At 40.8% G+C, this 13,440-nt stretch overlaps 1 protein-coding gene across 6 annotated transcripts in view; it reads right to left on the bottom strand.

Moving 5' to 3' along the window:
* Positions 1 to 13,440, bottom strand: part of LOC103021546 (adhesion G protein-coupled receptor L2) — a 263,996-nt gene that overhangs the window by 118,777 nt on the left and 131,779 nt on the right. For all 6 annotated transcript variants that reach the window (XM_022678108.2, XM_022678118.2, XM_049482922.1 and 3 more), the window contains exon 5: positions 10,941 to 11,741. In XM_022678108.2, coding sequence (XP_022533829.2) covers positions 10,941 to 11,741 — 801 coding nt within the window. The remainder of the gene's footprint in view (positions 1 to 10,940; positions 11,742 to 13,440) is intronic.

The following is a 13,440-nucleotide window of genomic DNA, read 5'->3' as shown; positions in this document are numbered from 1 at the left end:
ACAGCTTTGCACATCTATCTCCAAGTGCAGTTGGAAAGACCATCAAAAATGTCATGATGAAACTGGCTCTCATCAGGACCACTCCATATTTTGGTTTTTATTACAAGATTTATTATGTGTTCCTTCACAGTATGGATGACTTCAGTATTCATTTACAATGTTAGGCATGATTTACATCGAGCAATGCTTCTTAAGAACAGCAAACTCAAAACTGATGTTTTTTTTGTTTTTTTTTTTATAGGGCAGGGCAGCTTTAACCAACACATTCAATCCCATCACATTGATTGGACTCCAGGTTGGCTGACTTCTGGTTCCAATTAGCTCTTAGAAAAATCATTAGCCTAGGGGTTCACATACTTTTTACCTCCTCACTGTGAATGTTAACATGTTGCGTCCAATAAAATCATGCAAACATATTTTTAGATGAAGATCAGAACCTGTTTAGTGACCAATTTATGCGGAAATCCAAGTAATCCCAAAGGGTTCACATACTTTGACTTGCAACTGTATATATATATATATATATGTATATATATATATATATATATATATATATATATATATATATATATATATATATATATATATATATACACACACACACACACAGTATATATGTAGTGCAAATAGTGCAAGCCTATGGAACGAGCCTCCCTGATGCGGCATGAAGTGTGGCAGATTGCAGCACAGAAAAAAAAAGATTACTTAATTATCATGGTTCCTGACATTGAGAGGAACTACAGTACAGCACTCATAATCCATTAACGCATGTCTCAGCTGTTCACGGCCACGCAGCAGCCGGCCGAATGTAATCTGAGTCTCTGAGCCGCATTCCGAAAATGCTCTTCTGCGTAAAGAGAACTCGCGGGCTATTGGTTTTTGCTTTGCCTGTGTCAAAAGACATGTGTATTATGACACAGCTCCGGTTCCACGCCTGGCTTAACAACCTCCCCATCCGCCGCTGTTATCGTCAGAGCTACAAGTGGCCCCGCATGCTGAGAGCCTGAGAGCGGGTCTTCAAAACCGCACCAGGAAACAAAGACCTCGGATGGATTCTTGTCACATATGCTACATTAGCATTTTCCTTTGAGGGACGGGGGTTAGCATCAGAGCTAAATCGTTACACGGATAAAAAAAAAAAGAAGAAAAAAAAAAGACCAGGGCCCAGTGGCAATGAGGTGCATGCTTCCTTATCCCTTTCCTTTTCTTTCTTTCTTTCTTTCTTTATTTTCCATGTGTGTGTTTGTGTGGTTCTCTCTGTCTGTGTGTGTGTGGTGCATAAATTACCCACCCTAATGACTCAGGAGCCGTTCTATGTCAGCTTTCACCCCCGAGGAACATCAGAATTATCAAAGAAAGCCCACGAACAGCAGCATTTTTCTACACCGACACTATTTTACACTGGCTTATGTGTTATGGGACCAGCCTTTGATAGGGATTAAAGGTAAAAGGGCACACGAGCATAATAGTAGTGCTCTCATAGCAGCGTTCTCTCCTTTTAAATGATGAACTTCAAAGCAACCAGAGGATCATCTAGCATTTGGAGTTTACGGGACGCCTTATAATTAGGCCTGAAGTGCTCGGCTCAGCCCGCAACAGTCCTGCTGTATCCCGACGAAAGCGTCGCGTTACAGGATTCCCGCAATATTCAATATTCCCCACAAACACAACACGCTCTGCATCCTGATAAAGGCATCACATTACAATATTCCCACAATATCCAATATCAATCCCAAACTGTTGCTTTGAAAGCTAAGCTTGCGTATTGACTGCATGTTAAAAACAACGCTAGAACGAAGAAGCTGGTTTTAAAATACAGAAGGGGTAATAATGGGTGAATAGTGAGTGTAATGTCAATAATAATGTCAATACCATTTTAATCAAAGCATTAAAGCCTGTTTCGATAACAATGAAAACGAAAAACAGCCGGCAATATTTAAAGCAGCATTTCTTAAGATAATTTCGTTTTAATTTTAGGCTAAAAGCAGCAGTGTTCCTGAGTGGGAACGAAACAGAAATATTGCAATAAATAGGATCAATGTGCTTCTTTATCTTTACATTCCTACAAAGGCAAATATATTCAGTCTAAAAAAAAAAAAAGAGTGGTATGGTATTGAAAGCGTGAAAAGCATGCACTGGAAAGCCTGCACTGGACTGAGGTGCACAAGCACGCGTTTACAAGCACGTGCTCAGCCATGTGGATGGAGGCCATGTGCTTACCTCGTGTTTACTCCTGCTTACACTCCCCCTTGTGCTTCTCAGGCAGCAGCAGGCTGTCACTCACACAGACACAGAGACAGCGCTGTGTATCTACCGCTTGTGTCAAAAACCGAAACGTTGCAACATGACGTGTTTGATTTAATTGCCTTAAGTGGCTTTGAGATAAAGATGCTTAAACGAGACCCTATATTATACACTATGCACAATTACACATTACAAAACTTACAGACTGTCACTTTAATATTTGAACCATCTATATTTCACTATTGTATGGTAGCCTAAAGTACCATTTGTAAAACTTCTAACACCTAATGTATGCCCTATCTAAAATAATTATCTAAAACAACCCCAATAACTCCTCTAAAGTCATGATTTGTTGGAATTCAATCAGTGCTCAGCCACAACCTTCTGCTCAGTGAACCTTAATGAGCAACAATCAGTTTTATCTATCCCTGAACCGTTTTTCACTTTCGGGGAGAGACACATTATTCCAGCAGCATCGGATTCACATTCAGAGCAAGCTGCTTTATTACAATCTATAGTGAGAGCGGCAATAAAGCATAATAACATTTACAGCTTAAGTTGCTGGAGGTGCAAAGCATGCTAACCCAATAAACATTAACCAATTAATTCTGTTCATTCACTGAGGAACGCCCGCTTCCAAGCCTCCGTGTAACTGATCACCCAACTCCCTGCAAGGCCGGAATACTTTAAATTGGAATCTCTTTTATTAGCTGCATTACCTGCGGCAAAGGCACCGGAGCGTTCCAGTGTTCCAGCGTTCCAGATCGGCGGCTCGCCTTTTTTTGTTGTTTTTCTTTTCTTTTCTTTTCTTTTACGGCAAGGCCACAGCTATAACTGAAAGGAATTCTCTTCTTGGAGTGGTCATTCAACTTCAAAAATCTTCTGTTAAACACTTTATTTAAATGGTACCTACATAGGGGCTTCATAATTCACATTCATAAGCTCTGAAGAATGCATTTATAACACCAAAGTAAAGTAGTGGTGTCTCTCAACAGTAACAGGTTAGGAAGTATGTTTTTTTAGCTTCATTTCGCTTCATTTATAACACTGTTATGAAGCATCATTTCCATAAGAGACAGGGTTTATAAGAGCTTATAATAGAAAGACTCACATTAGCTACAGTTGCAAGAAAAAGTATGTGATTTCTGCATGAATTGGTCATTAAATGTGTTCTGTTGTGTTTTCCACCCTGCACTGTGAATGTTAACATGTTGTGTTCAATAAAACCATGCAAACATATATATTTTTTTGTGTGTTATTAGTAGCATTAAGCAGACTGTGTTTGTCTATTGTTGTGATTTAGATGAAGATCAGGACACATTTAATGACCAATTTATGCAGAAATCACATACCTTTTCTTGCAACTGTATATACATATGTATAAATGATTTTAAAGTCCTCTAATCTAATCGAATGTGAAAATGAATACGCCATTCATAACACCTTCATTTTTTAGCAGCAAAGTCACAACTTTAGTATAAGCCAAACTCGCTCACTGTCACTCACTGACTCACTCCTGAAGGACATCTCACTCTCACTGTATACAGCTCACAATCTTAATGCTAGTCTCAGAAAGGCATCTCGGGGTGTAAGTGAAGGAACATCAGATCAGGAGAATCTCTCGCTATCTTTAAGAAACTCCTGAAGACAGAGCTCTTCAAAGAGCACTTACTCTCCTAACACCTCTAACACACTAACTACTTCTAACCTCATTTCCTTCTTCCCCTCCTTCACTCCTCTATCCTATTATTCCCCTTTGTCCTCCTTTTATCCCTATCCAAACATGTTTTTCCTTTAAACTTATTTTACATTGTACTTGACTATTGTAAGTCGCTTTGGACAAAAGCGTCTGCCAAATGTAATGTAATGTAATGTAATGTAATGTAACATGATGGGCGATGCAGTGTACTACAAGATAATATGAAGGAAATCAAGACAAGTCCTTCAGCAAATTTATTGCAATTTTTAGTTAAACTATTTGGAGCCTCTGTGTAACTGATCATCTAATTCCTTGAAAAGCTGGAATACTTTAAATTGGAATTTTCTTTTATTAACCACCTTACCTGGGGCAAAGGCACCAGAGCGTACCAGCGTTCCGGATCGAATACACATTTTATAGCCAGGCCATACTATTCACAAACTTAACAATAGTCTCAGGAATGCATCTCATGATGTTAATGGAAATTTTAAATTGGAATCTCTTTTATTAGGCACAGTTCCTGGACTAAACGCATCAGAGCGTACCAGCGTTACTTTACGGCAAGACTGCAACTTTAACATAAATGCCAAACTTGCTCGCTGTCACACACTAGATAGGTAGATAGATGCGGTCTGGGCGGGGGTGATGCAGCCTCCCTTCAGAGAGGCTGAATCCGATTCCAGGTTATGTTCAGTCAGAGAGAGAGAGAGAGCTCTCACCGTTCAAATGCCAATCCGATATTATATATATTATATATAATATATATAATATTTTAAACAGCAATTGGACTCTCAGAGCGTTCCAGTGTCCCAGCGTTCCAGCATTCCAGTTTGGCCACACTTTGTTTTTTTGGCCCAACTTTTTATAGCATAAGCCAAATGCCCAACCGAATGGGTTGTGCATTGTACTACAAGAAAACATGATGACCAATCATTTGGAAATGTACACAATTTTCAGTTTAAATTTAACACTTTTTAATTCAACTTCCTCTAAAGCCTGAATACTTTAAATTAGAATCTCTTTTATTAGCCACAGTACCTTAGGCACCGAAGGCACCAGAGCGTACCGATGTTTCCTTACGGCAAGGCCACAACTTTAAAGTAAGCCAAACTCGCTCACCGTCACTCACTGACTCACTCCTGACAGACGTCTCACTATTAACGAATCAGGAACTGAACGCACCAGCACTTGTTAAAGCATCGCTGGGTCGCCTGGGAACGGCATCTTGAGGTGTAAGTGAAGGGAAGTGATGGAGGGGTGAGGTGGGGGTGGGATCTCGTCATTGGAAATGCTCGGCAATCTCGGCTGTTCTTTGTCACGGCGCTGTGATCACCCGCGGATGCTAATTATGATAATTCTGTTGTTAATCACATTTACATACGTGCAAGCGTCAGAGCGAAAGTGGGCTGTTTGCATGCATTCCCCCTCACGCATGGTGGGCCCATTAAAATTCTAGTGTCTGGATTGACTTAATTGCAGCTTGTCGGAGGCTGCTCCCGGACTAGACCTCTGCGAGAGCGAGAACACCAAGTAAAACAGCAACACGGATGATGACAGGGCCGACATGCACACAACAAGCCAGATATTGCCACTGTTTTTGCACTAGTCTTGTAAATAAGATCATGTTCAGCCACTGAAGTGCAGAGCACAACAAGATAACATGACAAAATCACAGCGAATCACTTGGAAATTTACAAAATGTTCAGTAAAACACTTTATTTCAGCTTCATAACACATACATAAGCATTGAGGAATGCATTTATAAAGCAATACTTCAAAATTACATATGTTTTTTTAGCTTTGTAAAGGAATCTAATGCCCTTAAACTAAAGTTATGTACCTTTAATTCGTTTATAACACTGTTATAAAGCATCAATTCCATAAGGTATAGAGTTTATAAGTTTCTATTTCATAAACCATACACAATTATTTTGAGGCTCTCAAACTAATATAGTAACACGTTTTTGATTCATTTTAGGCACATAATTAAGCAGAAAACTTAAGCAGTGCATTACAACACTGCATTGTACAATGTTCTTATGAAGAGATATTATAAGGCATTATACACTGTTTCTTTATAAATCCTTATACTTGTAGTTTATATTGTGTTGAATGAATGTCGCTGTGAGTACTTATGAGCAATTATACAGGCTTATTACAGTCATTATAAGGTATTATGCATGTCATATAAATGCATTCATAAGGCATTATGAATACAGGGTTTATAGGAAGTGTTACCGAAAACTCTACAATCCTTTGGTGAACATGAAAACATAATGATAAAATTGGTGATAAAAACTGGATAAAGAAACCAATTACAGCTAATTACAACAACTACAACTACTCCAACTTTATTTATAATAAACTCAAAAAGTCACTAAAAATGACACTGATATTTTATGCATATGTTTATGCATTAATGCAGTCTTATTTATTTCATTAAATCTACTAGAATAAATTAAAAAAAATTAAAACTATTGCTTTTTAAAAATGCATATCAATGCTTATGCTTTATATGCGATATAAAACCCTACAAACTATCATCTGTAACCTTCAAATGTTACATAATGTTATACAATTTTCCTCCTTTTCCTTTTTTTCTAAATTGTCCATCAGACATCAGACATGTTTTAATGTCTGGAGCTCATTCAGACAGATTTAGCCTAGTTTTAGCCCCAGAGCTATGAGAAGCTAATGCATCAATCAAGCAAGCAGGTGATGAAAGCTTATATATCCCAACAATTAGAATCACGTCAGGTACATATATACATGTCTGGAATATTCTCATTCTTCAAGAATGCTAGTCTAAACCGAGCTGAATCCCGCTGTGATCTGCCAGACTACTGCTGCCAGTGTTGTCGGCAGACGCCAAATGGTCATTAGGTTGTTTGCTAAGTGTGGTATTTAAAAAAAGCAGAATGTGACATTTGACAGGGAAGGAGGCTCATGGGACTCGGGTGATAAAGGATGAATATCAAGTGAGAAAGAAAATCTCCAAGTGCACAATATTGGTATGCCTGACAGCTATAAGCATAAGGGAAATACATCCAGTAACTTATGATTATTTGGTAGCACTTAAAGGTCACAGCGAGTCAGAAATACAAGTGGGAAAAGCAGATATCTGGACACTAGACAAGCTTACATCACTCATCACATCTTTCATGCAAGAAGCCTATAGCCCTATCCGGATACGATGGGTTAATTTCCTCTTTTATGGGGGGGGAAGGGGTTCTATGTGGTTTTATTCCCGTCCAGAACAACCATGTATGTGGTTTTTTTTTTGTTTTTTTTTTAATTACAGGCTGAATTACCTACTGTTATTCACTGAACATCCAGTCATTTTAATCCTGTCCGGATACACATGTGAGTTTCATCACCTCACGTTTAATAAAACAGCTATTTGTCCATGCTGCGCACAGTAATTACACTTTGGAGGCACCCGTTTCCACGGAGATTCACGTAACAAACACAACAGCGAGTGGAAATGGAGGAGCTACTGAACACGCTGTCATGTAACCGAGAAAGCCTTAAAAAAACTCACTAGTCCCAATGTTTTTTCAATTGCAGTCTGTATGTAAGTAGAGTAGAAGTGTGAAATATTTTTTTACAGACGTCCCCCTGAGAAACTAATCCAATCTGAAGTACAATGCATGTAGTTTACAGTGTTTTTCACACTATAGTGCGCACCGGCTTATAAGGCGCACTATCAATAAATGTCTATGTTCTGATCTATTTTAATACATAAGGTGCATTGGATTATAGGGGCGCATTAAGTGAAACTAGTAAGGATCCCAAAATCAAAGTCAAATGAGTGCTGGATGTTAATCTATACAGATGTTTCTCCTGAAAACCATTTATTTAGGTGAGTGCTTCTATTTCCAATATTTTGTCTATGCGGAACGTAAATGCCGCTTGTTAGTACTAGACTGAGGAACCCTGAGTGTTTTACCTCTGAATGGCGAAAGAGCTAGTGCTGCCGTTAGCAGCTAATGCTAATGCTAATGCTGCTGCACCCAGCCTAAGCGCTGGAGAAACTTCAAAGAAAATTCACTCTTATAACTCTGTACTACAGTGGAGTGGCTTTATTGCTCCTTAGTACCTGACTGGTAGTTGTAGGGTCACACCTACAACTAAAGTTATCTAGTCTGTAATCATACAGACATTCTCTACAAAGTTTTCTCTGTTGTCCATATTCATATATAGTTAGTGGTAAATTCACATGCATAAAATACGCTGTAGGTTTGTACTTTACTACAGTAGTCCTACAACAGTTCATTAGTAGCACTGGTTATGATGTGGCCGAGATCTGAAACATCAGATTCTTGTGCTTCCTCCAACATGGTAGTTAAGGTGGTTAAGATATTCACTGGAAAATAAACGCGTCATTTCACACAATTGCCAGTTTTAGCTGCCTTATGTTCTGGCCTCATTTGAAATCACATATATCTCCACTTCAAATCACTCAGAAAGTTGCTTGGCACACCTGTAAAAGAGCTGGCGGACATGGAATCAGATGAAAGTGCCCAGGAGAACGTACGAGTGAATGCACGTAAATCTCCGACGGCAAATGTTTCCCTTTTAAACTCTCCGCAGCATCGCAACCGTGACATAGATTTGGCCCGAGCTTAGTTGCTAGCTGCGTTACAAATGTTCAAAAGGCTAAATCGGTAGTTGCAGAGGCCCACTGATTTGACATGAAATGAGGGAATAGATTATTTGCGTGACATATGCCTGCCGTCCTGCCTTCCTTTGCATGCAGACATGCCAAACTGCTTTGGGCAACACTGGCATGCATGACTGGGAAACGTTGCCACTTTTAAGAAGTAAAATGCTGCCCCTGGGGGCAGAGTGGATGGCCTGGGCAAGTGGCTGCCAGGGGGGGGGGGAGGAGTGACTTTGCAATTATGCCTATTATCTCATTGTTCGAGAATCTTGGTTTTTGGTGACACATTTGTTGAGGAACAATGATCAGATTGGTGTGTTCAGACAGCTCTGGCAAAGTCTTATTATTAATGCTATTTAGGCAAAATCTTTAAAGTAAATCGGTAGTTGCAGAGGCCCGCTGATTTGACAGGAAATCAAGGAATAGATCATTAGCATGACATACGCCTGCCTGCCTTCCTGCCTTCCTTTGCATGCAGACATGCCAAACTGCTTTGGGCAACACTGGCATGCATGACTGGGAAATGTTGCCACTTTTAAGAAGTAAAATGCTGCCCCTGGGGCAGAGTGGATGGCCTGGGCAAGTGGCTGCCAGGGAAGGGGAAAGAGTGACTGAGTAATTATGCCTATTATCTTGCTAATAGAGAGTAGCACTTTCTGGTGACACATTTGTTGAGGAACAATGATCAGATTTTTGTGTTCATACAGCTCTGGCAATGTCTTATTATGAATCCTATTTAGGCACAATCTTTAAAGTAAATCGGTAGGTGCCAAGGCCCGCTGATTTGACATGAAATCAGGGAATAGATCATTAGCATGACATATGCCTGCCTGCCTTCCTGCGTTCCTTTGCATGCAGACATGCTGTTATGCTTTGAGCACTGCCGGCATGTACACCTGTAAAATGTTGCCACTTTTAAGAAGTAAAACGTTGCCTCTGGGGCAGAGTGGATGGCCTGTGGAAGCGGTTGCCAGGGTTTACCGCTTTGGAAGGGGAAGGAGTGGCTGGATAATTATGCCTATTATCTCGCTGATAGAGGAGCGCTGTCTGGTGACACATCTGGCTCCTCTCAGCTCTTAAGAGGTGAATTTCAAATCCATCTAACAAATGGCCCTCGGTAATTGAGCTCTTCTTCACCGCACAGTCATCCCTCCAACCTTGTCACCGCCGCTGATTTGTGGGCCCTGCCGGGCGCAGGCTATATGTTTGGCTTTCGCACTTGCCAAATGATGTCGGGGATTGTCCAAATCTCTTTCGAATTGTATTCGCCCATGCGGCTGATGAGGTAGCCATGGCAACAGGCATCACAATCCTTCAACGAGCCGGAGGAGAGGGTGGGTCATCTCTAGGCTCGCCGCCGCATTTGCACAAGACAGCAATAGCATATTTCACATCGCAACGGGCCACACAAGTGCCAGCGGAAGGTTAACAGGGCCGCGCTCATAATAGATGGGCACAGGGCCCCGGGATTAGACACTTGATGAGGTCGGAGCCTCTTTACGAGTGAAGCCGTCCAACTCGCGCCTCTTCGCCGCGATAATCAGCCTTCGCAGGCGGCCGGCACATAACAGCGCTGGAAATCAGCTCACGTCTTACATTTCCTGAGTCTGTCATTTTTGTTTAAAAGAGGACCCTCTCCGGAGGACCGCCGCTGACCGCTTCGCCTCCGGATCGCACTTGTAGCCCAATTCTCCACGCAGTAAAGCTCAGTCGCCTGTAACGTATAACTGCACTTCAAGCACAATCAGTGTGAGCACACACTTGTGTACACACTTGAAAAAAAAAAGAAAAAATACAAGCAAGCAAGTCTACCTACACATGGCCTAATTTCTAATTTCTCAGCTGAGCCTTACTGCAGTTCCAGTCTTTAGTCTTTTGACAATTCTCATTCATGTTTTTATGTGATCATTGGTATCTTATTGTATGTTATTGGTGTGAAAGCAATTCTCGACTAAAAAAAAAAAGATGTCATCACCATTGTTTTCCAAATCAATAAATCAATAATATCTTGTGTATTAGTGCTGACATGCTGCCAACACGGGATAATGATGACAGAACTGTACATACAGTGGAATAAAACATAAAATATGACCTGACTGTTCTCATTACAGTCATTTCATCACTTTTTTGACATCCAATGTTTCCAATCTGTGAACACACATGAAAGTGTGTCTTTTTGTATATGATTTAGCAGCAGATATGAAGGGGTAGTTTGAAGGAGGCTGAATTATTTTAGGAAAACTAATCAGATTTGTGTGATCACACAGCTCAGACAAAATCAGATCTGAATTCTGTTTAGGGACAATAATCAGATTGGTGCATCCATGGCCTTACCTTCGTCCGGATCGGGCGGTCCAAACTCCAGGTCGTATCTCAGCACGTAAAAGTTATTCCACACGTAGAGCTGGTTGTCTCGAGGGTTGTAATCCACGGCAGCGATGTACTGGTACTGGTTGGGGAAGGGGATATCGGCGCGGTCCCCCTGGCCCAGTCTGGTGTTGTAGATGTAGTCTATGTGGCTGCGCCCCGCCTCGCTCTCATTCTCCTCGTAGGTGGAGCGCACCACGTGCAGCACCCCGCACACCATGAAGGCGTTGGAGGCCGAGCGCTTGTCGTAGGCCGTTTCCCAGGTGGCCTCGAAGCGCAGCGTGTAGGGGTTGAGCTGGCTCAGCACGATGCGGCCGTTGTTCTGCTCGGTGGCGTAGATGACCCACAGACCCCGCTCGTCTACCGCCAGGTCAATGTCCGTCTTGCCCCCCCAGCGGTAGGGCGATGTGTCGTGGTAGTTGGCGTTGGCCACGATGGCCTCGCCGCTCTTGATCCGGGTGCGCAGGTCGAACTTGACGATGTTCCTGGTGCGCTCCTTGTTGAAGAAGATGGCGCCATCGTAGGCCACGAAGCCCGTGCCGTCCACCCGGTGAGGGAGCTTGTACGTGGTGGTCTGCCGGCCGTTCCGGAAATCGTCCAGAGAGCTGTATTCTATCAAGGTGTCCGTGCGGTACGGGGTCCAAGGCATGAAATAGATCTTGTCGCCCGCCTGCAGGGGGTCTTTGCACCAGGCGCCCGCTTGCTGCTCTGCCTCGAAGACAAAGGCAGGCTCCCCCACTGCTTTCAGCGTCCCGGGGCAAATGAAAACTGAAACAAAGGCAGGAGAGCGAGACCCAGGGTTAGAAATGCAAATGTTCCTGAACTCTTTATTGATTTTCTCTACAGGGATTCTTTTACTCCGAGATGCGTGCGTGGATGCGTGGGTGCGTGTCTGTGGGTGTGAGTAAGTGTGTGCGTTTAAGAGTGTGCGTATGTATGTGTGTGTGTGGTGTGTGTGTGTGGGTAGGCCAGTGGTCCCAACCCTGCACCTGGAGATTTGCTTTTGAAGGATGCCATAGAAGAAGCACTTTTGGTTCAGTGAAGAATCATGTTCTTCAAAAGTGGTTCTTTTATGGCGTCACTCAAAAACGTAACCATTTAACTCTTATTTTTAAGACGGTACCTCCTTCTAGAAGATCCACTAATCTCGATTCATTAACCCTTAGTAGTTACAGTTACTCTACCACCTTTAGTACTAATTAAATTAATTATCTATTATGCATTTTAAAGGGTGCAGTATGCCTCCAGTACCTGAATAAAAAAAAAAAAACAATGACATTTTATTCATTTTTTATTTCATCCCAATCTTCGATAATCATAATCAATATTTCCGATGCAAGGCAAGCTGGAAGTTCAGATTCTACATTGCTGGAAACACTTTCCATCTCCTCTACTCTGCACCACGAGAACATGAGACTGACATAACCATGCCATTAAAACATCAATATTCTGTCATGACAGATCACGTCCGGTAATATAACAGTGTCATGTTACCATTACCGATAACCGCCTGACATACGAGGTCATGACTTTAAACTAACATGTGACATCAACTGTCACAGCACCAAACACTGCAGCATCCGTCAGCAGCTCCACAGCTACGGAGGTGCTGTAACGGGTTCTTAGGGAACGCCACAGAAGAACCACGTTTGGCTTGTTAAAGAGATCAAGTCAGAGTGAAGAACCTTTTTTTTTTAGGGTTTAAATAATATTTTACTGTGTGTTGTAATTTTTCTTTACTGATTTCCTTCTTACTAGGTTCTTTAAAGTTACTAGGTTATTTAAAGTTTTTTTAAGGTTAATCTCTTTAAATGTGGGAAGTAAATATTAAACTATTAAAAGTTAAAGTGCTTCAAAGGGGATCTTTCAAAAGGGGCCCGTAAAAATTGTTTATTCTATAAAGACTCATGATGTTCGTAATAGATATATAAAGATGTTTAGAAAACATTTCTTTAATCCTTGTAGCACCTTTAATTTTTAAGAAGATTAATGTTCTTTATAGAACCAAAAACAGTTTTATATAGAATCACACAATGCAAAACTTGAGTGATTTTTAAGTATATGAAGAGGCTTTGTTCAAATGGAGAGGGTTTTTTTTTTTGACTGTTTTTAAAGTTTTATAGAACCAAATGTGGTTATTTAATAGAATTGCTCAAAAAACTTGTAGCACTTTAAAAAAAAAAAACTTTCTTTACAAAAGAAAGAATTGTACTTTAAACTTTATTTTTAAGTGTACTATTCATCTAATACACATTTACACTAAAAACGTTCATTAAACTTTCATTAAAAAGTTATTTTCTCAAACACATTTTTAGGATTAACATTCTTACCACTTTATGAATCCAAAAGTGGCTATTCTATGGAATTGGTGAAAGAGCCTTTTTTTAGCAACCTTGTATTTAAATTTTAAAAGAGTAATATTCATTGCCCATGTGAAGTGTTAATTGATAAGAATGGTTTTAATTGG

Source organism: Astyanax mexicanus, chromosome 8, assembly GCF_023375975.1.
Source record: "Astyanax mexicanus isolate ESR-SI-001 chromosome 8, AstMex3_surface, whole genome shotgun sequence".
Classification (NCBI taxonomy): domain Eukaryota; kingdom Metazoa; phylum Chordata; class Actinopteri; order Characiformes; family Acestrorhamphidae; genus Astyanax; species Astyanax mexicanus.
The sequence above is the reverse complement of the archived record's forward strand: the minus strand, read 5'-3'. Positions and strand labels throughout refer to the sequence as shown.